The 23,301-nt window shown below is 38.2% G+C and overlaps 1 protein-coding gene across 5 annotated transcripts; it reads right to left on the bottom strand.

Moving 5' to 3' along the window:
- Positions 1-1,640: 1,640 nt before the first annotated feature.
- On the bottom strand, positions 1,641-21,526 carry LOC307142917 (BRISC and BRCA1-A complex member 1-like). Of its 5 annotated transcripts, none has more exons than XR_013818526.1 (10): positions 21,428-21,526; positions 18,760-19,134; positions 18,621-18,679; positions 16,341-16,461; positions 10,937-11,015; positions 10,682-10,706; positions 9,662-9,791; positions 3,373-3,459; positions 2,828-3,298; positions 1,641-2,172 (listed from the first exon to the last, which is right to left on the bottom strand). XR_013818526.1 is itself a non-coding variant. In XM_079844092.1 (9 exons), exons 2-9 carry the CDS (start codon positions 19,126-19,128, stop codon positions 3,098-3,100), a joined length of 1,071 nt encoding a protein of 356 aa, XP_079700218.1. In that variant the 5' UTR covers positions 19,129-19,134; positions 21,428-21,526; the 3' UTR covers positions 1,646-3,097. The 5 variants fall into 5 exon arrangements, 1 of the variants encoding a protein (XP_079700218.1); XR_013818527.1 differs by having other exon boundaries at positions 1,642-2,255; positions 2,762-3,298; XR_013818528.1 differs by having other exon boundaries at positions 1,646-2,342; positions 2,647-3,298.
- Between the last annotated feature and the right edge of the window lie 1,775 nt (positions 21,527-23,301).

Below are 23,301 nucleotides of genomic sequence, written 5' to 3'. Positions count from 1 at the left end.
TGTAAAATTACAGGTCTGGAACAACACGAGACGAGAAAAACGAATAAAGCCGAGAAGAGTTACACCCAAATCTTTTCTTTATTGCCATCTATGCATCCATGAAGAACCTTTAACCTCCACCAAAGATTCTTTATAGTCGAAAAAAAAGAAAATGCTCTTTTATGGCATCATTTGGAATGGAGGTTTTCCTTCATTTTGTTTACATCCGAGAACAAAACACTTCTCAGAATTAAGGGGGTTGCGAAGAGAAAGAGGTCAATGAATATTAACACAATAAAGGAGAAACAAACGTGACCTGCACACTCTTCCGACTATTATCTGTGAACTTTAGTGCGACTCAACAGCAGGATACAGAACCACAGATCCATACGAGTGTGTGTGTGTGTGTGTGTGTGCTCAAAGAATCAAAACAAGGGAGAAAACAAAAATAATCCCAAAGATAAGCTAACCAAAGTTATTCACATGATAATAAAGGCTGTTGTTGGACTCTACTCTTGCGACCTCTTGTGGACACACAGTTGCACTGCTGCTTTCATTTCTCCCATCCTTGCATTTCTAAAAGTATGAAGTATCTTTAGTGGATATCACATCCTTCATGACCAAACAATTGCCAATACTTTTTAATACATGTCACAAACACAAAAGCCCTATTTATGTTAAAAAGGAAAAGAAATGTCTAATTATTTTTTCTATTAATTGTGTAAAAATGGTAAAACATCAATGGAACTACATGATGATATGTCTTAACTACCTGAGAACATTAATGATATATGTTTAATATTAAAAAGGAGGAAGGATAATTAAGGAATTTAGAAACTGGGTTCATAATAGTGTGAAAACAAACAAAATAAACAGAGAATGTATTTTATGACTTCGCTCCTTTACTGAACACCAGTATTACACAACTGAAGATTTTACACTGTCTGACACAAATTAAGTTATGGAGTGAATAAATATACATTTTTAGAAATAAGCCTGTTCCCTTACATGGTTCATTATTTTGTCTACAAGAAGACCCAATTTTTAATAATGTAGCGTTTTATTTTTTTAACATCCAAAACATGTTTTATCCCTGTATCTGTGCAGCTTTTCCAGGGATGCACCGAAATTAAAATTCTTGGCCTAAAAAGAGGCCGAAAAGCGAAACACCGATGAAAAATTATGCCAATTATTAGTACCATTGTATTTATGGCTATGACTGTGTATTAACTTTACTAAAATCAAGGCATTGCAATTGCATAAATTAATATTAAAGTTTCAAAGAATAAATCAATTTCAAATTATGCATATATTTATTTAGCACATTGCAACAATGCACAGTATAAAATAAAATTCAAACTAAAATGTTTAACTCGTGTGTACATTAAATAATAATGTACAGGCCTGCAGAAAGGTTATAAAATTAAATGTTCTCTCATAAAAACTTTTTAAATTTTAAATTAAATTTTTCTCTGTAGGACTACAACATAATAGTGCATCAAAACACTGTTAACTGTAGAACTTTAACAACAACAAATGCTCCTAGAACTGCAGATGTGCAAAGTGGATAATAAATATGTTTCTGTTTGCGTCATCACAACATTTTGGCCGTATTGTCTCTGTGATAAAAGTCTTTCCCTTTTTCTAGAAATCAAAATGTTAAATTCACAGGATTTTCCCAGAACTTTATTGCACATTTTAGTACAGCACATAATAAACAATTCAGTGTAACATACATCAATACAAAATGATGTTTATGAGGGATTCATTCAATAATATGAACCGATGATGTCAGAATGTTTAATCAAATTATGATGGCCTCGTCTATTAGTTGCTCTAACTGATGTTTTTATTAGAAGTAAAATGCCGTTTAAATGCCATTTTCTTTTTCAGCAGTTTAGTCGTCCTGTTTCTCTGCAACCGTGGTCCGTTTATAAGGAACTTCTAATAAAACAGTGTTTATTAGATCACATGAGCTCATCTGTGAATCTCCACCACATAACAAATTTACAGAACATTTACAGTGGACATTCTCAGAGCTATTTGGTTAGCCTAAGATCAAATCATCACAATCCACCATAGGGTCTGAGCTTGTGTGGTTTGGCCGCTTTAGTAAATTAAAGGATTAGTTCACTTTTAAATAAACTTTTGCTGGTCATTTCCTCACCCCCATGTCATCCAAGATGTCCATGTCTTTCTTTCTGCAGTCGAAAAGAAATGAAGGTTTTGGATGAAAACAGTCCAGGGTTTTTCTCCATATAATGGACTTCAATGGGCTCCAAACGGTTCAAATGATGTTTCAGTGCAGCTTTAAACGACACCAGATGATGAATAAGGGTCTGATCTAGACAAACCATCAGCTTCTGTGAGAAACCCAGCAGTATTTATGCTATTATTTTACCTCTTATCAGACGAACGTGATCGTCTCTGAGCTCAGACATAACTTCCGCTAAGTGAGGTCAAAATACGAGCCTGGTCATAGATGTATCGATCGTAGATGCCTCATTCTACTGATCCATGCAAGTGCTAATGAGGCATCTACGTATATATCTATGACCAGGCTCGTATTTTGACCTCACTTAGCGGAAGTTATGTCTGAGCTCAGAGATGATCACGCTCGTCTGATAAGAGGTAAAATAATAGCATAAATACTGCTGGGTTTCTCACAGAAACTGATGGTTTGTCTAGATCAGACCCTTATTCATCATCTGGTGTCGTTTAAACAGTCATTTGAACCGTTTGGAGCCCATTGAAGTCCATTATATGGAGAAAAACCCTGGACTGTTTTCATCCAAAACCTTCATTTCTTTTCGACTGCAGAAAGAAAGACATGGACATCTTGGATGACATGGGGAGAGGAAATTATCAGGAAAAGTTTATTTAAAAGTGAACTAATCCTTTAAGTCACTGAATTGTATTAGTAATAAAGGAGACGTGTATATATATATGCACAGGCCACTCCTTGATTGTGGAGTTGATCAGTCTGTGGGTGTATAGAGGCAAACCTCAGACTGTGGGTCTATAGAGGCAAACCTCAGACTGTGGGTCTATAGAGGCAAACCTCAGACTGTGGGTCTATAGAGGCAAACCTCAGACTGTGGGTCTATAGAGGCAAACCTCAGACTGTGGCCTGGCTCTCCTGCGGGTCATCTTCCTCCAGCAGGCTGTAGGACGCATGGCTCTGGAAGGGTCTCTGCAGAGGGTGGCACAGGAGTTTGGCCATGCAGTTGTGCAGCTCAATAGCAGGACCACAGAGTGAAACCTCAAACCGATAACACACGCCCTTAAGGTCCAGCTCGCTGAAGGAGGAATACACGTCCTGGAGACAGACACAAAGGTTCAGAACCACACACACAAACAGGCTCAAAACAACGGGAGTTAGGAAGCTCAAACCTTCCAGCTAGGGTCCTCCGTCTGCTCTTCAGCGCCATTATGAAGATGCACAACATCAAAGAAGAAATATGGAGACTGCAGCATTTTCTGGAAGATTAGAGAAGATTAGAGACATGCAGGATTGTGTTTACAGACAGTCATGATGGGGGTGCTGCTCTATAACAACACTTTCTCATTGGTTTGTTTTTTCCTGCATATTTTCACACCTGCCTTGTTTGGTCCGGATTTTCGGACTTTTCAGTTTGGTTCGAATCAAAATGGCAGGTGTGAAATCTCCCCGTTCCACGGGCCGGATCAAACAGATTAAATGTGGTCCGACGAAAAGAGGTCGTCTCGGTCCGGATCAAACTGAACAAAGCTTCGGTTCATTTCAGCATTTTCTGTACGGTTCGGACTTTCAGAGCATTTACAGGAAGTTCCTGTTTATGTTTAAATATTATAATGTTATTTTTAAATTCAATCTAGGCTACATTGATTATGAAAAGTGAAAAGATGCGCAATCTGCCAGAAGACAGAAGGTCAGAAATAATTTTGAAAGACGTTTTGTATGATTTTGCTTAGAAAGCCTTTCTTTAAAGTGAATTTCGTTCTGTATAAATTGTATTTTGATCAACGTTTAATCAGATAATTGCCTGAATTTAATAAATAAGAAGCAAATAGTCTATAGCAGACAATAATCACATACTTTGCACATGAACTGGAGCGTCTCAAACCCAAACTCAGCAGGACTCTTGTCTCACAAACATGAGAAATATGTGAATATAAAGCTTGAAATGTCCACTTTTAAACCTAATGAAAAGAAAATAGTCCAGCAGTGCGACTGTTCTCTAGTGGCGGCGATATGCGTCCGTTCATTCACTCTTGTCAAATACGCACATCCGTTTATAAACCAATCAGTGTCCAGATGCCGCCCACATGATGATGACGAGTGGACGCAAGTGTGTCATGTTCAGTTCTTTAGTGTGCTCGCATGATGGCAATGTAGACCAAACCAAAACTATGTATCAAAACATGAACTTCGGTTCGGACCTTAGTGCGGACTTTCAGGTGTGAAAACGCCCTTAGATTTGGTGAACAAAAGTTCTTTAACACTAAAGCCATCTTCTGGACAAATGAGGGCAAAAACGTTTATTTTTTTAAATACTTTCCTTAATCAGAGCGGTACAACACTTGGCTACTTTTCCTAAGTTTGCCACCTGAACACACACAAAAAAAGGACTCGATTCTACAATGTTAAGTGCTTAAAAAAAAAAAAAGTCCTTAATCCCGCCTTCATGGACAAAAATGGGCACCCATAGGAATGAATGGAGAAAACTGTAATTCCGAGCATATTTTTTATTTATTTGTCCAATAAAAATCAATAAATCCAACACAATGCAGATCATACATACACACAAATAAAGGAGTGAGCCTATACAACATTCTAAATGTGGCAAACACTCACAAACACACACACACACACACACACACACACACACACACACACACACACACACACACACACACACACAAAAGCATTGCATTTAAAGCCATTGAATGAGCCTATAATAGAGTGAGTTTTATTTTTGTCAAATAAAAAAACAGTCACACACACACACACACACACACACACACACACACACACACACACACACACACACACACACACACACACACACACACAAACAAACAAACAAACAAACAAACAAACAAACAAACAAACAAACAAACAAACAAACAAACAAACAAATTAAATGAGCCAATAACTGGGAAATAATAAAAAAAAAAAAAAGAGTTCAGCCCATATGCAGCCATTGAGTTATATTGCCATCTACTGGCTATTGATATTTTAGCTTTAGAAAGAAATTAAAACCATCATAGGTCACCAGATGTCACCAAAGTCACCACATTTTTAGGGTTTGGCTCTCTGGACTTGCTGATTTTTTTTTTTTTACTGAAGTTAAAGAAATATTAAATATAACAAAAATAAGCATATTTTACATTAAAAATATGGTAATTTTAGAGGTAAATAAATGCATTAATAAAAAGGCATAAATTGATAGAATTTATTTTATCAAATATGGTGATATAACAATTATTTAAAAAAAAATTGGAATCACAACTGAGACCTTCGTGCCCAAATGTGTCCACGAGGGCGGAATTAAGGGCTGTTACTCGAGGGGGTTAAAGGGATCTGATTATGCTCTTGAGTAATTTTGCTTTTTGAGCATGAAAAAGGTCTGCAAAGTTATAAATAATCGCACCCAAGGCATAATAAAGGGTCGGTGTGGTTGAGTTATTAGTGGGTTGAAACTCGCGGTTATTGTAAGCGGCGTGACATTTTCACGCAAGTCCAGCTGACCAATCAGAGCAGTTTGCACTTCAGAAAGAAGGGCTTCATAGAGACAGGAACTAAACGGAGCGTTACTGAGAGACTGGGAAGAGAGGAGACGCAACAATATGTGAAAATGTTTGTTAAAGGTGCTGTATGTAAGTTTTTGACTCCTAAAGCATAAAAATACCATATGTTTGTATATATTTACGAAAAACAACTCAACAGCCATGTGCGTTCGGTGTGGGAATGGAAACTAAAGTGGGAACTAAAACGGTTGCATTTGCGACCAAAAATATTAATTTGCGAGTGATAATTTTGCTGAGATCGCCATTGGCGACCATTCTTGTTGTGTGTTGACGTAATAAAATGAGACGACGCGCAGCAAAGTTACAGAGGAAAAAACCTCACTGAGTCGGAGCGGCAAAATACGTGTCAGAAACGGATGTCAAAACGGAAAATATCAAGCTTTTTCAAAGCCCTCAACTCTATCAAGCACCAACACTGACGGCCGGAGAGAGAGATAGAGCGACAGAGACTGTCAATGAATGAATATCCAAATACTCTACTTGTAAAAGTGCAGGAAGGCTGTGTGGACGCCAACTAATCAGTAACAATTCTAGTTTTTAATTGATACTGATATGAATTCTTATTCTCAACATGTTTAAAACTTTTTTCTTCGGGTTCTAATTTGCCAAATTTACCAAATTAACAAAAGGAAGGAAAGTCAAGTAAAATGTGGGAGCGTTTTAGTGAAGTAGTTTAACAAGACGAATCAAGTGTTGGGCCGCCTATGTGATGTGTAACAGTGTGAAGCGCTCTATGTATATGACAATAAATTAATAAAGCCTATAGTGGAGAAAACTGCGAGAGTCGCTCTGTGTGTGTGTATGTGTGTGTGTGTGTGGTGTTGTTAAAATGTTAAGAGGCGCATAGATTTAAGTTGTTTCAGTTCTACACAGGCAAAAAAAGACTTTTTTTTTTTTTTACTTAACCTGTTGTCTTAATGAGAAAGAATGGAAGAAGCCAAAAATGAAATTCAGCACCGCCCATATAATTGCACATGAAAAATTTAAATGCGTTAATTTTTTTTTGGCACTTGAAAAAATAATTTGGCGCCTAAGTTTTTCCCTTATTGGAGCCAATGGCTCCTTAATTTATATTTTTGTCTGGAGCCCTGATACCGTAACGTGCTTATTTGAGGAATCTGTTTATAATAGGCTCGCGAGTCTGACAGCTGTCAATCAACCCGTCACTGCGGGTCTCAGGTGCTCCGCCCTCCGCTCAGCCCCGCCCTCGGTTCATCCCTCTGTCTCCGCCCACTTTTCCAGCATTTTTTAAATATTGCCAGTGGGTGGAGTTAAGCTCAGAGCTGGAGTTTAGTTACCCTTTAACAAGCTCGTTCCTGTCCTCAAACTGGCAACCCGCTCACTTTTTTCTCGCATTTGCGAGTTTATATATCGCAATTCTGACTTCTTTTCTAAGAATTGTGAGATAAACTTGCAATTGCGAGTTATGATAATATGATAACTCCGTTTCATTAATTAAAGGTGCACTATGTAACTCTTCCGACCGCTAGAGGTTGCACGCGTGTACCGAACGGTTTCCGAGTGCAATCTTTAACAGTTAACTTGTTTTAAGCGCGGAACACACTTCAATCTGAGTTCCCACACGAACATATGAAGTATTCAGTCCATTTTACCACAAAATTCAAACGATAAATGCCGGTTTGACGCTCTATGTGGCGTGACTGATCACAGTTCAAGCGGCCGCGCGATCATCTGTGAGCGCAATCGACCTTTTCTTCCTAAAGAATAAACATGAATGAACATCTGAAGGTATGTTGAGGATACATCACAACTCACTGTCACGTATCATATGTGGTGTAATCGCTAAATCAGTGTTTCAACGGCGGTGAGAAGTCAATATAACGGCTGTAGACTAGCTAAACAATGTCATGTAGCATCACATTTACCTCAGTGTCCACAGAATTATATTCACTACTAGAGAATTTAACTCTTTCACTAAATATATGCACTATATTAGCCGTTATATTCATTATATTCTACTCAACCTGTTAGTGATGTCTTGATTATTTCATGTATTTTTAAATACATTTTTTTTTAAATTGTAAAACTGCTGTACCGAACCGTGACTTCAAAACCGAGGTACGTGATCAGACGTAGGCTACAGTTCAGTGTCCTTTGCATTACGTTACATTTCATTTGAAGAAGACGTGATGAAATATGTGCGCATACAAGCTGCTGATTATTGTTTAGAGCACTAGAGTATATAGATCCATAAAAAACGTAACCCTCTATGGTACGGTGTTGTCTCCAGGCAACATAGTCTATTCTAGTTAATTTTTAATACAATGAAACACCAAGTTATTGGTCAAACCTATTTTAGGGAAGAAGAACTCAAATACTAATCAATGAAAGTGCAAACAATTGGTCACATGACCCACAGGGGTCCATTTTGTGTCCTGTTTCAGTGCACAGGTCACATGGCTCCACATTTTCTCCAATGAAAAGTGCATTTTTCGCCAGTTTCCGTCCAGTTAATCACCCACAAAAATATTAGTCACCTTCACTGGTGAGTACAGAAGTATTTTCAAGAACTTTACATTATATATCATCAAATGTTTTAGAGTAAATAACAAAAAACTGTGTGTTGCCTCAAGGCAACATTGTACTATAATGGAATCCAGGCCACAAATCCAGGCCAAAATCCAGGAATCCAGGTCAAAAAAACCTAAAATATTGTGAAATATTATTACACGATGTTCTTTGTAACTTTTTATTAATCAAAGAATAAAAAAAAAAGAAAAGAGCATCACATAACATACAAGAGCTGCAAGTAATTTTCTCTTTGCCTTTTGTTGTTTGATTCACATTAATGGCTCAATCGTCAGCAGGTTTATTAGATGCTGCCCCTTTAAGACCAAAATGGAGATCTAATCATTTCATTCTCCCATTGATTTCTCCCAACTATTTACGGCCATTTAAGATAAATTTGTGTTTAAGTGAATACTCTCCATGCCGGTCATTTTGAGATATAGGCTATTTGTTGTGTATTTGATGGTTTAGTCGCGCAAGTCGGTTCGTTTCGCAGCGTGCGCGCGCACACATACACACACACATACCCCCGCCTTGAACTTGGAAACGGCGTCTATTGCGCGGATTATTGTGCTTTTAATTTTATCAAACACGTCCTGCAATTTAGCCATAGTGGAGAGAGCATTTGACACCAATCACGGATTGTGCTGAATCTGACGTTTAATGCATGTTTGAGGAGAAATGACAGCGCGCGCTGTGAAGGGAAGGAAGTTGCGCTAGACGGAACGCGGGTATAGTTTATAATAGTTTTACCTCATATCTTCTTTTCATAATCCTTGGGGAAAATAAAAATAAAGCGAAAATAAGATTAATATCACAGCTCTAAAATGTAAGCAGACTACATTTTTGTTTAGTTCTCTGGCAATCGTCAATCTCTCTCTCTCTCTCTTTTACAGTGTGTTAGTGAATGTCGTGATATTACTGATCATGTGAAGATTTTGCAGCGGCGCTGAAAATCCAGCGGTGGCGCTGTGAATACATTGTAGGGGAAACACTGGACTTCATAGAACAAGGAAATCCTCAAGCCGTTTTTAGGACAGTGAAAACAGCGGAATACAGATCAGTAAATTGTGTGAAAAATACTGTGTTTTTTTACACGCGAAACATGAACACGTTATATTGCACACTGTAAACACAATCAAAGCTTCAAAAACACAGGAAAAACGGGACCTTTAACTTTGTCGGCTGTGGTACAATGTTGCTCTGGCCTAAAGTCTAATCGTGAAACTACAGAATTTGTAAATTATCCGTGGCGGGCCTCATATAATATATTTAATAGACACACAGCGGCCGTTTGAAATTCACCCCCGGGCCGCATTTGGACACCCCTGTTGTAGAGCAATGGCTCAAACTGACTTACTTTGACAGGCTCTGGAGGATTGAACTGAAGCGTGCCAGCGTGCCGGCTAAAGATGAGGAGAGTCCGAACTACGAAAGGAGGCGGGATGGTCTGGATGTTCTCCATCTGAGGAAGTTCAATTTTCGCCAAACTACAACCGAAAGAAATTATACAATTAAAGGGTTAGTTCACCCAAAAATGAAAATTGTGTCATTAATTCCTCACCCTCATGTGGTTGGACACCCGTCAGACCTCCGTTCATCTTCAGACACAAATGAAGATATTTTAGTGTAAAGCTGATGCTGAGAAAGGCTTCAGATAGGCCTCCATTGGCATTCAGTACATTTACACTCACAAGACCCATAAAAGGCACTAAAAACGTCGTTACAAAGTCACAAAATAGTTTTTGTGCGCAAAAAAAAATCTAAATAACACCTTTATCCAGCTTGTTCTTGTCTTCCGTGTGTGTCTCCACGACGCATGCGTGAGAATATGAGCAGATCCGGCGTTCGGGAATCCATGAAATGCCACTTTAGCCCCATTTTGAGAACTACGAGACCTAAAGCACGATCAGTGTAGAATTCAACAGCTGAGATACGCGCGTCTTCCTCTGCTCGTAAACAAATCTCTTCTGGGTCATGTGTCCGAACGCCGGATCTGCTCATATTCTCACGCATGCGTCGTGGAGACACACACGGAAGACAAGAACAAGCTGGATAAAGGTGTTATTTTGATTTTTTTTTGCGCACAAAAACTATTTTGTGACTTTGTAACGACGTTTTTAGTGCCTTTTATGGGTCTTGTGAGTGTAAATGTACTGAATGCCAATGGAGGCCTATCTGAAGCCTTTCTCAGCATCAGCTTTACACTAAAATATCTTCATTTGTGTCTGAAGATGAACGGAGGTCTGACGGGTGTCCAACCACATGAGGGTGAGGAATTAATGACAGAATTTTCATTTTTGGGTGAACTAACCCTTTAAATGAAGGCATTTCAACCTGTAGAAGTCAAATGATCAAACACAAGACCTAAAATACTTACATAACATTGAGGAGATCTTCCAGATCTACAGGTAACAGTTAAAGAAACGATTAGTATGATCAGGAATGAAGGAACACGCCACTATTCTCCGACTCCTCTAGAGTTAAACAGTTGAGTTTGACCGTTTTGAGCCGATCTCCGGGTCTACACTGTTAGCATAGCTTAGCATAGATCATTGAATCTGATTAGACCGTCAGCATCTGGCTCAATGTTCCTCTGGGCCGGCATCAGAACGGGCCTGACTCTAAAGGATACTGAAGGACTCGCAGACGTTGGTCTCCAGGTCGTACAGACAGCTGCACAGCTCCCGCGGGTCAGAGGTGAAGCCTGATAACTGTGGGAAACAACAATGGCAAGCACTGAAATTAAATATATAAATAAAAATATTAGATGAAAAATGTAAACTAAAACAAATGGAAATGTTGCCAAGACATGATGTCTGAAATACAATAAATGCAAATGACAAAATAACATTTAAAGGGTTAGTTCACCCAAAAATGTAAATTGTGTGATTAATGACTGAGCCTCATGTGGTTGGACACCCGTCAGACCTCCGTTCATCTTCAGACACAAATAAAGATATTTTAGTGTAAATCTGATGCTCTGAAAGGCCTCCATTGGCTCAACTTTACACTCTCAAGACCCTTAAAAGACACTAAAGACTAAAGTTACAAAGTCCATCTCACTACAGCGGCTCTACAATAACTTTATGAAGACGAGAATAGTTTCTGTGCGCAAAAAAACCCTAAATAACGACTTATATAGTGATGACGATTTCAAAACACGGCCTCATGAAGTTTCGAAGCGTTATGAATCAGTGAGTCGATTCAGCTGTTCAGAGCGTTATGAATCAGTGAGTCGAATGATGATTCGGATCGCGTGTCAAACCGCCAAACTGCTGAAATTTGGCGATTCAAACCGCTGAATCGACTCACTGATTCATAACACTCTGAACCGCTGAATCGACTCACTGATTCATAACGCTCTGAACCGCTGAATCGACTCACTGATTCATAACACTCTGAACCGCTGAATCGACTCACTGATTCATAACGCTCTGAACTGCTGAATCGACTCACTGATTCATAACGCTCTGAACTGCTGAATCGACTCACTGATTCATAACGCTCTGAACCGCTGAATCGACTCACTGATTCATAACGCTTCGAAGCTTCATGATGCTTTGTTTTGAAATCGTCATCACTATGCAAGTCGTTATTTAGGGTTTTTTTGCGCACAAAAACTATTCTCATCGATTCATAAAGTTATTGTAGAGCCGCTGTAGTGAGATGGACTTTGTAACTTTAGTCTTTAGTGTCTTTTAAGGGTCTTGAGAGTGTAAAGTTGAGCCAATGGAGGCCTTTCAGAGCATCAGATTTACACTAAAATATCTTCATTTGTGTCTGAAGATGAACGGAGGTCTGACGGGTGTCCAACCACATGAGGCTCAGTCATTAATCACACAATTTACATTTTTGGGTGAACTAACCCTTTAACCTGTTCAGTGTCACTGGCCCACTGGTAAAACAGTAATATCCTAAACTAATCTTGACCAACTATACATCATTTGAAAGCGTACAGTCTCTAGTTTTCATATTTGGTGATTGTTTTTCAAAATAAAATGGCAACAAGAATATTTTCATACTCGTAAGGCGTGTTCAGACCTTTGAAATGGCGGAAAAATCATGAAAGATTGGTAGAAACCGGTTGGTTTTCATGCCAAGAGTTTAAAAGATAACATCCATTAATTCTTTTGAGAAAACAAGGCCTGAAAATGTTTTAAATATAAAGAACAGAACATCAGATTCTCCGTTTGTGATGTGGCGGCGAGCTAAAATGCACATACGTGTTCTTTTTATGCGTTTATTAGAGGTTGAATTCATATCAAACTTCCCATAGTACTTCTGAATACGATGTCTACTTCATAAATTGTATGGAAATATATGGATCAGATCACTATGGAAGTGGAGTCGCCCTCATATGGTCAGTAATGGAGCTGGTCATCTAGTGGAAGCGTTTGGTACTGCGCCCTAACTAAATCTCACTGAAAGCTCATTTTTTGAGATATCAACCTAAAATTTGATTTTTGGCTTTGGTTTTCTTGCAGTTTTAGAGTCCAAAATGTTTTGTAAAATATATATTTTATATAAAATAATATATAAACTTCTACAACTTTTTTTAAAAGGTTCTAAAAGGACATAAAAAGGTCATATTCCTCCCTTCTTGGACACATGATCCAGACTAAAGTCTTTTCTCCAGTGTTTTCTGTAATCTAGTGTTTACGGCCCAAACTGTCTGCAGGGTGCTAGAGCTCACAGGGCCTGAGTTACACACTTTCAACAATTTATAACCAAAAAAATCATTTTTGGGGGTGGGGGTATTAGTCCTCACAATAATTGTTTGTTAAAATCGGTATCAGCCCCCAAAAATCATATCGGTGCATCCCTAATTAATAGAGACGCATCATAATCTGAAGGCCACGCCCACCGGGGGGGAAACAATCAAACCGTCTCCATTGGTCCTCTTTACCTTGATACATTTTTTTTTTTACATCTTTTGTGTCAATTTCATACATTTTATAAAAATTTATTATAATAAGACACAATAGGGCTGTTACCAATCAAACTAAATCATATCTTTGCAGAGCAGAGGAAACACAGAAGCTGCATCTGAAGTGGCATTTAGATCATTTACACAGCTCAGAAGTGACAAATGAATAACCTGCAGTTATGGGTAAATAATGTTTTGATGTTTAAAACATAAAATGTTGAATAATATTGATATTTGAAATTATTTAAAACATGAAAAGATACTTTAACTGTGAAATAAAACCGCCAGTAAGTGGCAGCAAGTCACGTTTAACGAGTGAGTCATTGAGATTCAAACAATTCAAACAGCTGATTCATTCAAGGAACGAAGCATCTTAATCTATATTAGTCATTGAATCATTGATTCAATTGATTCGTTCAATAAGCTGATTCATTCAAGGAATGAAGCATCTTAATCTATATTAGTCATTGAATCATTGATTCAATTGAATCGTTCAATAAGCTGATTCATTCAAGGAACGAAGCATCTTAATCTATATTAGTCATTGAATCATTGATTCAATTGATTCGTTCAATAAGCTGATTCATTCAAGGAACGAAGCATCTTAATCTATATTAGTCATTGAATCATTGATTCAATTGATTCGTTCAATAAGCTGATTCATTCAAGGAACGAAGCATCTTAATCTATATTAGTCATTGAATCATTGATTCAATTGAATCGTTCAATAAGCTGATTCATTCAAGGAACGAAGCATCTTAATCTATATTAGTCATTGAATCATTGATTCAATTGAATCATTCAATAAGCTGATTCATTCAAGGAATGAAGCATCTTAATCTATATTAGTCATTGAATCATCGATTCAATAGATTCGTTCAAAAAGCTGATTCATTGAGTATGAAAACACCTGTGTTTTGCTCAGAGACGCATATTCAGTGCTGTGTCTTTGTTTTGAACTATTTTTCGGTGGCGAAATAGAGCAAAAACAGGCAATATGGAAGTCTAAACTTTAAGTCACTTAATATTAACTTCTTGTTTAGTAAACTTGCATAAAATCAATATCACATTTGAAAAACTGCAATCTTTGTGTGATATCTTATTAACTATATTATATGATATAAATATAGCACGCAGTGAGACTAGTCTAATCACGTGATGTGTGTGTGCACTCTTTGGGTGTGTGTGAGGGATATACTCGATAATGTCAGATCGCACATCATTAAAACAACAATTACGATATTATCGCAGACGATATATATCGCACACCCCTATCTGGAATATTTGAATACTTCTGATTAAATGAACAGACCCAGACTAAAGCGAGTGTGAATGTGTCAGTTTAATTGCAGAAGTGTTTAAATGGCGGACAGTACTTCAGTATTTTTACTTTCCAAGTCATTTTATTTTTCAAGTATATGTACTTTATCAGTGTTCTTCTTAGGGCTGCGCAATATATCAAAATTATCGCAAATGTACATATCGCAAGGGTACGCAATATCTGATGATTTTAATAGGCTACTTCAACATTGTGAAAAGTTTTAGGTTGATGCAGATATCAGAGAATAGACTGAGCCCACGACTGTTACTTATGTGACTAGCTTGACGTTAAAATTAGTTATTAAACGCAATAACTTGTGAAAAACAACTCCTTGCCATCTCACGCTGTCTGACACACACACACACCGAAACGTGCGCACAAGCCGTTCTTTTTTCGTGTCTTGTTTCACACTCGAACTGTCAAATACACACAGTTATGGTTTGATGAGTATTCATGTAATCGCTTATGCTTTAAGTGAAGGATATCAGTTGGGGAAAGAAATAGATTTTACACACTTAAAGCAATATCGTATCGCATATCGAATATCGCATTATTTAACAAGGATATCGCATTTTTCTTCAATATCGCACAGCCCTAGTTCTTCTTTGGAAAACTTTTACTTCACAACCTTCCAAAACATAATATTGTACTTTTTTTACTGCACTATGTTTTATATTGAATATCATTTAATACCTAATTGCATTAAAAATGTAGTATTGTATACTTTTACTCAAGTAAAAGGACAGGGTTCCCGCTCTTTTTCAGCAACCATTTTCCAGGACATTTTCAATTTTACTACGGCGGGAATAAAAGACAAGGATCATGCCAAATATTGTCTTTAAAAGCCGTCCAGTTTATCGCCATTACTGAACAATCCAGCATTTTTCAACATGAGCTCTTAATCATACATTATGACTATGGAAGCTTGTTTACGCCACAGAATAGAAAGAAAAGGTAATTGGGACTTATCTCACTATTCTGACTTTCTCGCAATTGCGAGTTTACATATTTGTGATATAAACGCAAAAATTGTTGCAATTCTTTTTTCCTCAGAATTGGACTTTTTAACTTGCAATTGCAGTTTAGATCTCACAATTCTGAGAAAAGAAGTCAGAATTGCGTGATATAAACTCGTAACTGTGCAAAAAAGTCAATTGTGAAGAAAAGGTCAGAATTGGGAGTTTATAATCACGCAATTTTGACTTTATAACACACAAATGTGACTTTATATCAAAATTATGTGATTGGTATGCAGCTTACGAGTTAATATTCACTGCGTACATTTGAGCCGTTAATAGTGTTAGCTATTAAACATCATTATTCAAATACTACTCACACACATCAAACTCCGCAATCCTGAACATGTGCTTTCTGCAGCTAGCGCTAATCGTTTGGGCCAGCGATAAACTCGTTATACTCGGCTAAAGAAATAACTTTTTTTTAAAGAATTTTCCCAGACAACAACAAGATTTTCCAGGACATTTAACTTTTTCTCTAATTTTCCATGTGTTTTCCAGGACTGGAAAATTTGTCATCAATTTTCCAGGTTTTCCAGGACGAGTGGGAACCCTGAAGGAATTCAAATTTTACTTGAGTACAAGTAAAAAAAGTACTATATTTTTAATGTGATTAAGTATTCAAGGCAAAAAAACTACTTTTATTTATGAAATGTAGTGCAGTAAAAAGTATGACATTATAAGTTATGCTTTGGAATGTAATTAAATAAAAGTTTTCCAAAGAAAAACACTGCTCAAATATATACTTGATAAATGTAGTGTGTCCACTCACCCACATGGCATCATCATTCACCACCACCAGCGCGAACTCGTGCCTTTTGTCAATCTTGTGCTTGGTTCTCACAAACATCTCAATCATTTTCTGTGAAATATTTAAGGCGTTCGTCTTGGATCTGAAAATGCAAAACATTTACATAAATAAATAAATACATCTGTCACTACCGTTCAAAAGTTCCAGAACGGTAAGATTAAGATCAGAAATATTTTTACAATCTAACATAACTGTTTTCTATCAGGCATAACATTATGACCGCTGAATAACACTGATGATCTCTGTTAGTGGGTGGGATATATTCGGCAGCAAGTGAACATGTTGTCCTCAGAGTTGATGTGTTAGAAGCAGGAAAAATGGGCAAGCGTAAGGATTTGTGCGACTTTGACAAGGGCCAGATTGTGACGGATAGAAGACTGGGTCAGAACATCTCCAGAACTGCAGCTCTTGTGGGCTGTTCCCGCTCTGCCTATTCACGCGCTTGTCCGGATTTTTGTGTGTGTGTTGTAAATATAATTTATTCTGAAGAAATATTCTCAACAGTGTTCAATCAGCTTTGACATATTTAAATCTGCATATCTTTGCTATTTTGACCTTTTATAAAGGGCATTTTTTTAGGCTATGCTTCAGCTTTCAGTTTATATTTTTAAATTTGATCTATAAATTAAATTAGAATAATAAGACATTTTAGGGCTGTTAGCAATCAACTTAAATAATTTACACTGAAAAATTACAACTGCATTAAAACATTTTATGAGATTGTTTTAAATAGTTTTGAATATACAAAAAAGAAAAGTTGGAAAGAATGTTTAAACATGAAAGTAAACCAGGAGGTGACCGTTTTAATGAGCGAGTCATTGAGTCGATTCGATGTTAATTTCATTGTCAATATTTTAATCAACAACATTTTTCACAGACAAAAACGAGACGAAAATCAAAACCAGCTTTGAATGACAAAAACTATGACTAATATCTATTGTCATTTTCGGTCTTAAAGTGACAGCAGTCCATTAACCTGCTAACATTTGTGCTCTTAATATTAATCAAACAACTAAAGACAGAGAAAATCACCTCTTTAGTTTTAATAAGGATTCATTATATTTATTATACATTAATTATTTAATCTATAAGGAATGTTGTTATAAAGAATGCATATCATTCATCGTTTTCTTCTTTAGGAGGAGTAGTTTTATTTCATTGTTACATAATATTTGTTTATATGTCACAGCGGTTAAATCTGTGTCTGTATTGCATGTTTAAACTTTAATATCATTCATATTAATAGGTTAATACAGTAGTTATGTTTTCTCCAGGAGTATATAATGGGTTTGGACATTTTAGAGAAATTCTTAATGCATTACACTTTAACTAAACCCATTACATTTTGTTTGTGAGTGTGTGTGTGTGTGTGTGTGTGTGTGTGTGTGTGTGTGTGTGTGTGTGTGTGTGTGTGTGTGTGTGTGTGTGTGCGTCTGAGTGTAGTGCAGAGAACAAGTTTTAAACATCCTGTTAAGTTGTCTGATTAGTATTTTTCTTATATATATATATAAAAAAAAAAGACTTATAGATTTATTGTAGCAACCTGTGCACTTTCTGAAGATTTTTTGCACTCTGAATTTGCACTGTCAGTTCTGTTTTTGAATAAAGGATTGGAAATTAATGCTTTAAAAAAAAAAAATCTGATTCATCGGAAAAATAATCGACAGATTAATCGATTATTAAAATAATCGTTAGTTGCAGCCCTAGTCATCTCCAGAGCCACTGAGAGTCACTTTATGAGCATTTTACCGTTTCATTTGAGAAAAACTACCGTCATCAACACAAAGCAACTCAAATTCACGGCAACACGTCAAAATAAAATAAAATAAAAAACAAAACAAAATAAAAGTTCGGCTAACTTGACAAATAAATCACAGTTGTACAGTAGAATTTAGATCCGTCTCAATGTAATAATAATACTAACACTAATGTAATATAAAAATAAAGTTTTGATAATTTATTAATAAATAAAAAATGTTCTTCATGTTTTAATTTTAACCATGTAAAGCTCAGTTGTGCAGCACTTTGTTTGACAAAAAAAGTTTAATGAAATTAAAAGATAATTAAAATGAATGTCTTTTGTCTTCATTTGATTACCAGAAAATTCATAACACCTAATTTGTGGGAAATCTTTTCATAGAGATGAAATTAAAAAGAAAAAAATAATAATATGGTTGTTTTTATGAATTTAATTAAGTACCCTACTATTTACTATTAATTAGTTGCAGCTCTAAAATGTACCCATTGAAGGACTCCAGTTTTTGCACAGACATCTCCTCTGAAAGGTCCAAGCAGATGATCTGTTGAAGAAAGATATGATGAATGACAAAAGTGTTTTCAGATGCAAATATTGTGCGGTTGTGTAGACTGGCACACGTACGACTCTCTCCGGGCAGTTGACCCGCGGTGCCCGCAGGTGCAGGTCTGCGGACGGGGGGGTCTGGGTGGGCATGGGCGGCTGAGCGGGTTTGGGTCGGTCCTTCACGGGCAGGCTGGCGGGGGGGTTTCCCGCCACAGGGGCAGTGATGGCGGGGGCAGAGAGCGGGGGGGCATCAGAGCTGGCAGCCTCGCCCTCTCCCTCCACTCGGCTGCCCACGGCCGGCTGCGGCACGGATGCCAGGCTGCTGCTGCTCAGGCTTCCGGTGCTGCTGCGCCGGTCCTCCGCACCCTCAGGATTGGACCGGGTTCTGGGTCTCAGGTCCATCATCCGCTCCTCTCCATCGGCCTGACCGGGCTCAGGGGTCTCCATAGCAACCTGACACCATCCCACACACACACACACACACACACACACACACACACACACACACACACACACACACACACACACACACACACACACACACACACACACACACACACACACACACACACACACACACACACACACACACACACAACAGGAATACATCCAGAAGAATAACCATTAAAACCAAACATACAGTGGCATGAAGAAGTGTGTGAACCGCTTGCAGAATCTGTGAAAATGGGAATAATTGTAACTAAATAAGAGGGATCATACAAAATACATGTTATTTTTTATTTATTGCTGTCCTGAGTAAGATATTTTACATAAAACATGTTTACATATAGTCCACAAGACAAAAAAAAATTGCTGAATTTATTTAAATAACCCTGATAAAAATTTTCTGAACCATTGATTCTCAGTGCTGTGTGTGTGTGTGTGTGTGTGTGTGTGTGTGTGTCGTTCCCTGGAAGATCCACGGCTGTGTGTGTGTGTGTGTGTGTGTGTGTCGTTCCCTGGACGATCCACGGCTGTGTGTGTGTGTGTGTGTGTGTGTGTGTCGTTCCCTGGACGATCCACGGCTGTGTGTGTGTGTGTGTATGTGTGTGTCGTTCCCTGGAAGATCCACGGCTGTGTGTGTGTGTGTGTGTGTTTTTGTGTCGTTCCCTGGATGATCCACGGCTGTGTGTGTGTGTGTGTGTCGTTCCCTGGAAGATCCACGGCTGTGTGTGTGTGTTTTTGTGTCGTTCCCTGGATGATCCACGGCTGTGTGTGTGTGTGTGTGTCGTTCCCTGGATGATCCAAGGCTGTGTGTGTGTGTGTGTGTGTGTCGTTCCCTTGAAGATCCACGGCTGTGTGTGTGTGTGTGTGTGTGTTTTTGTGTCGTTCCCTAGATGATCCAAGGCTGTGTGTGTGTGTGTGTGTGTGTGTGTCGTTCCCTTGAAGATCCACGGCTGTGTGTGTGTGCGTGTGTGTGTGTGTGTGTGTCGTTCCCTGGATGATCCACGGCTGTGTGTGTGTGTGTGTGTGTGTGTGTGTCGTTCCATGGATGATCCACGGCTGTGTGTGTGTGTGTGTGTCGTTCCCTGGATGATCCACGGCTGTGTGAGTGTGTGTGTGTGTGTGTGTGTGTGTGTGTGTCGTTCCCTGGATGATCCACGGCTGTGTGTGTGTGTGTGTGTGTGTGTGTGTCGTTCCCTGGATGATCCACGGCTGTGTGTGTGTGTGTGTGTGTGTGTGTGTGTGTGTGTGTGTGTCGTTCCCTGGATGATCCACGGCTGTGTGTGTGTGTGTGTGTCGTACCCTGGATGATCCACGGCTTTTTTTTGTTTTGTGATGTTTCATCCGGGAGTGAAAACCTATTGAATTTGAAAATCAAGGTAAATTGTACTTAATCTGTCTTCCGGGAAACAGGCAAGTATCTTCTGTTGCTTCTGAAGGGCAGTACTAAATGAAAAAAAATTATATTTAAACAAAATAAGAACAATTTGGACATCTTCATCCTGTTCAAAAGTTTTCACCCCCCGGCTCTTAATGCGTCGTGTTTCCTTCTGGAGCTTCAGTGAATGTTTGAGCCTTTTTCAGTCGTTGTGTTTGAGTCCCTCAATCGTCCTCAGTGTGAAAAGATGATCTTAAAATCATACAGTCATTGCTGGAGAGGGTCAAATATGAAGAAGAGGCTGAAAACTGCAGAATGTGCAGGAGAGACTCAAGAACAACCATCACAAAACACACACACACAGCCGTGGATCATCCAGAGAACACACACACACACACACACACACACACACACACACACACACACACACACACACACACACACAGCACTGAGAATCAATGGTTCAGAAACTTTTTATCAGGGTTATTTGAATAAATTCAGCTTTTTTTGTGTGTCTTGTGGACTATATGTAAACATTTGTATGTAAAATATCTTACTCAAGACAGCAATAAATAAAAAATAACATGTATTTTGTATGATCCCTCTTATTTAGTTACAATTATTCCCATTTTCACAGATTCTGCAAGCGGTTCACACACTTCTTCATGCCACTATATACTAATATACTGTACAATATACAGACTACTTTCATATTTAACATTTTAAACATATATATAAAAGCAAAAATTCTCAGATTTCGATAAAAACACAGTCGTAACATATTACATTTGTATTTTAAAATGGCTTATCTTAAAATAAAATATACGTTTATAATATATACGTCGGTGAATCAACATTCGCGATTTAACACATGTACAGACAAGCACCAGTAGAATAGCGATATAACGTAAAACAATAACTTACCGAGCATTCAACAAATATGAGTTTAGTAGAGAGAAAATGTATTTCACAGTATTATTATTCTTCAACACTTCCTCGTTCGCTTCTGTGTCGGCGACACTCAGAGGCGAGAGCTGAAGAGTGTCTCTGATCTCTGGCGCCTCTAGCGGACTGGAGAAGAAGCGTTGCTTGGTCGGTGCAACCATAGATATACATAATAAAGGCTAGGTATGCGTCTCAATCAGCTCCCTGGTTCAGTAGTCAGGGCACTGATCAGGATAGAAGACAATGGGCTGATCCCTGATCAGTGCCCTGACTACTGAAATAGGGAGCTGATATCTCGTCCGCGCTGCTGGACAATGGAGGTGGACGTCCGCACCTGGCGGCCATCTTGTCACAGTCGGCTCGCTCACTCGTAATCAGTGTTGGGGAAAGTTACTTTGAAAAAATGCATTACAATATTGCGTTACTCCCTTAAAAAGTAACTAATTGAGTTACTTAGTTACTTTTTAAGAAAAATAAAGCGTTACGTTACTTTTGCGTTACTTTTTCTCACCTGGGCTGGGCTTGTTTTTGTTTTTTGTTTTTTTTATATAAAAAAAAGTTATATTTTTGTGCAACGGTAAAGACCTCTTCATAACAAAATTGAAATAATAAATATAAATGCAGATTCTCTCATGAACACTAGAGGGCGCAGCTCTGGATAATGAGAGAATAGATGCAGGAGAAAAAAGTTTTACCAATAAAAACAAAAAATCTAGTAATTTTGATCATCAAAGGTCAGCAGCCAGACATTGGTCAATTAAATATAAAGGTAGATTATGCATAAAAATAGTTATTTAATTTAACATTTAATTATTGGAGGTTTGCATAGTATTCTGATTTAGCATTTGACTGATTTTATTCATTTTGAGGAGGACAGAATCTTTATTGTGCAAGTGAGATAAATAAATGCTCACATTTAGTCTAGAACTACAATAACCATCATGTTCTCACACACACACACACACACACACACACACACACACACACACACACACACACACACACACACACACACACACACACACACACACACACACACCTCTGCACTAACTCAACATGAGGACAGGAGAGCTGTCAGTCAAACTAATGTGAAAAGGTAACTCAGATATTTTGTTGTAAATTTGAAAAGTAATGCGTTACTTTACTAGTTACTTGGAAAAAGTCATATTATTACGTAACTCAAGTTACTTGTAATGCGTTTCCCCAACACTGCTCGTAATAGTGTTTTAAAGGTTCCGTTTTTCGTGTTTTTTTTTAAGCTTTGATTGTGTTTACAGTGTGCAATATAACATGTGTTCATGTTTTGCGTGTAAAAAAAACGTGTTTTTCACACTATTTACTGATCTGTATACCGCTGTTTTCACTGTCCTCAAAACGGCTTGAGGATTTCCCTGTTCTATGAAGTCCCTCCTTCAGAAACACGTAACGAGTTCTGATTGTGCCAGCGGTTCCCGTGTTGTGATTCGACAGCAGCTTAGCGCACGCGGAGCGCACGTTACCGGAAAGGTCGCGCCTCTCACCATAACGGGGATGCATGCGCTCAATGATCTCTAAGTACAGCGGCCCTGGGAAAGCCAAACAAAGGTGACTTGACTCCGGGATGAAAATAACAGCGTCTCGACGACATGGCAACAAACAAACTATACGAACGCAACCGAACGCAACACTTCCTCTTCTCCACGCGGGAGCAACAAGACCACGCCCCCTTTTTCGCGCGTTCTTGTGGGCGGAGGTTAGTCGACAAACTGCTCTACTGACGTCATTAAAGCAGGAAGTACCAGGATGTAGAACAAACCGGCCGTTCGCTGTAGGCTTTGAAAGGGAACTTCTGTTAAATAAAATATCTCGCTTGG

This window comes from Gobio gobio (assembly GCF_949357685.1).
Source record: "Gobio gobio genome assembly, chromosome: 19".
Classification (NCBI taxonomy): Eukaryota; Metazoa; Chordata; class Actinopteri; order Cypriniformes; family Gobionidae; genus Gobio; species Gobio gobio.
Note: the sequence above shows the minus strand (reverse complement) of the source record. Positions and strands in the feature narration are given on the sequence as shown.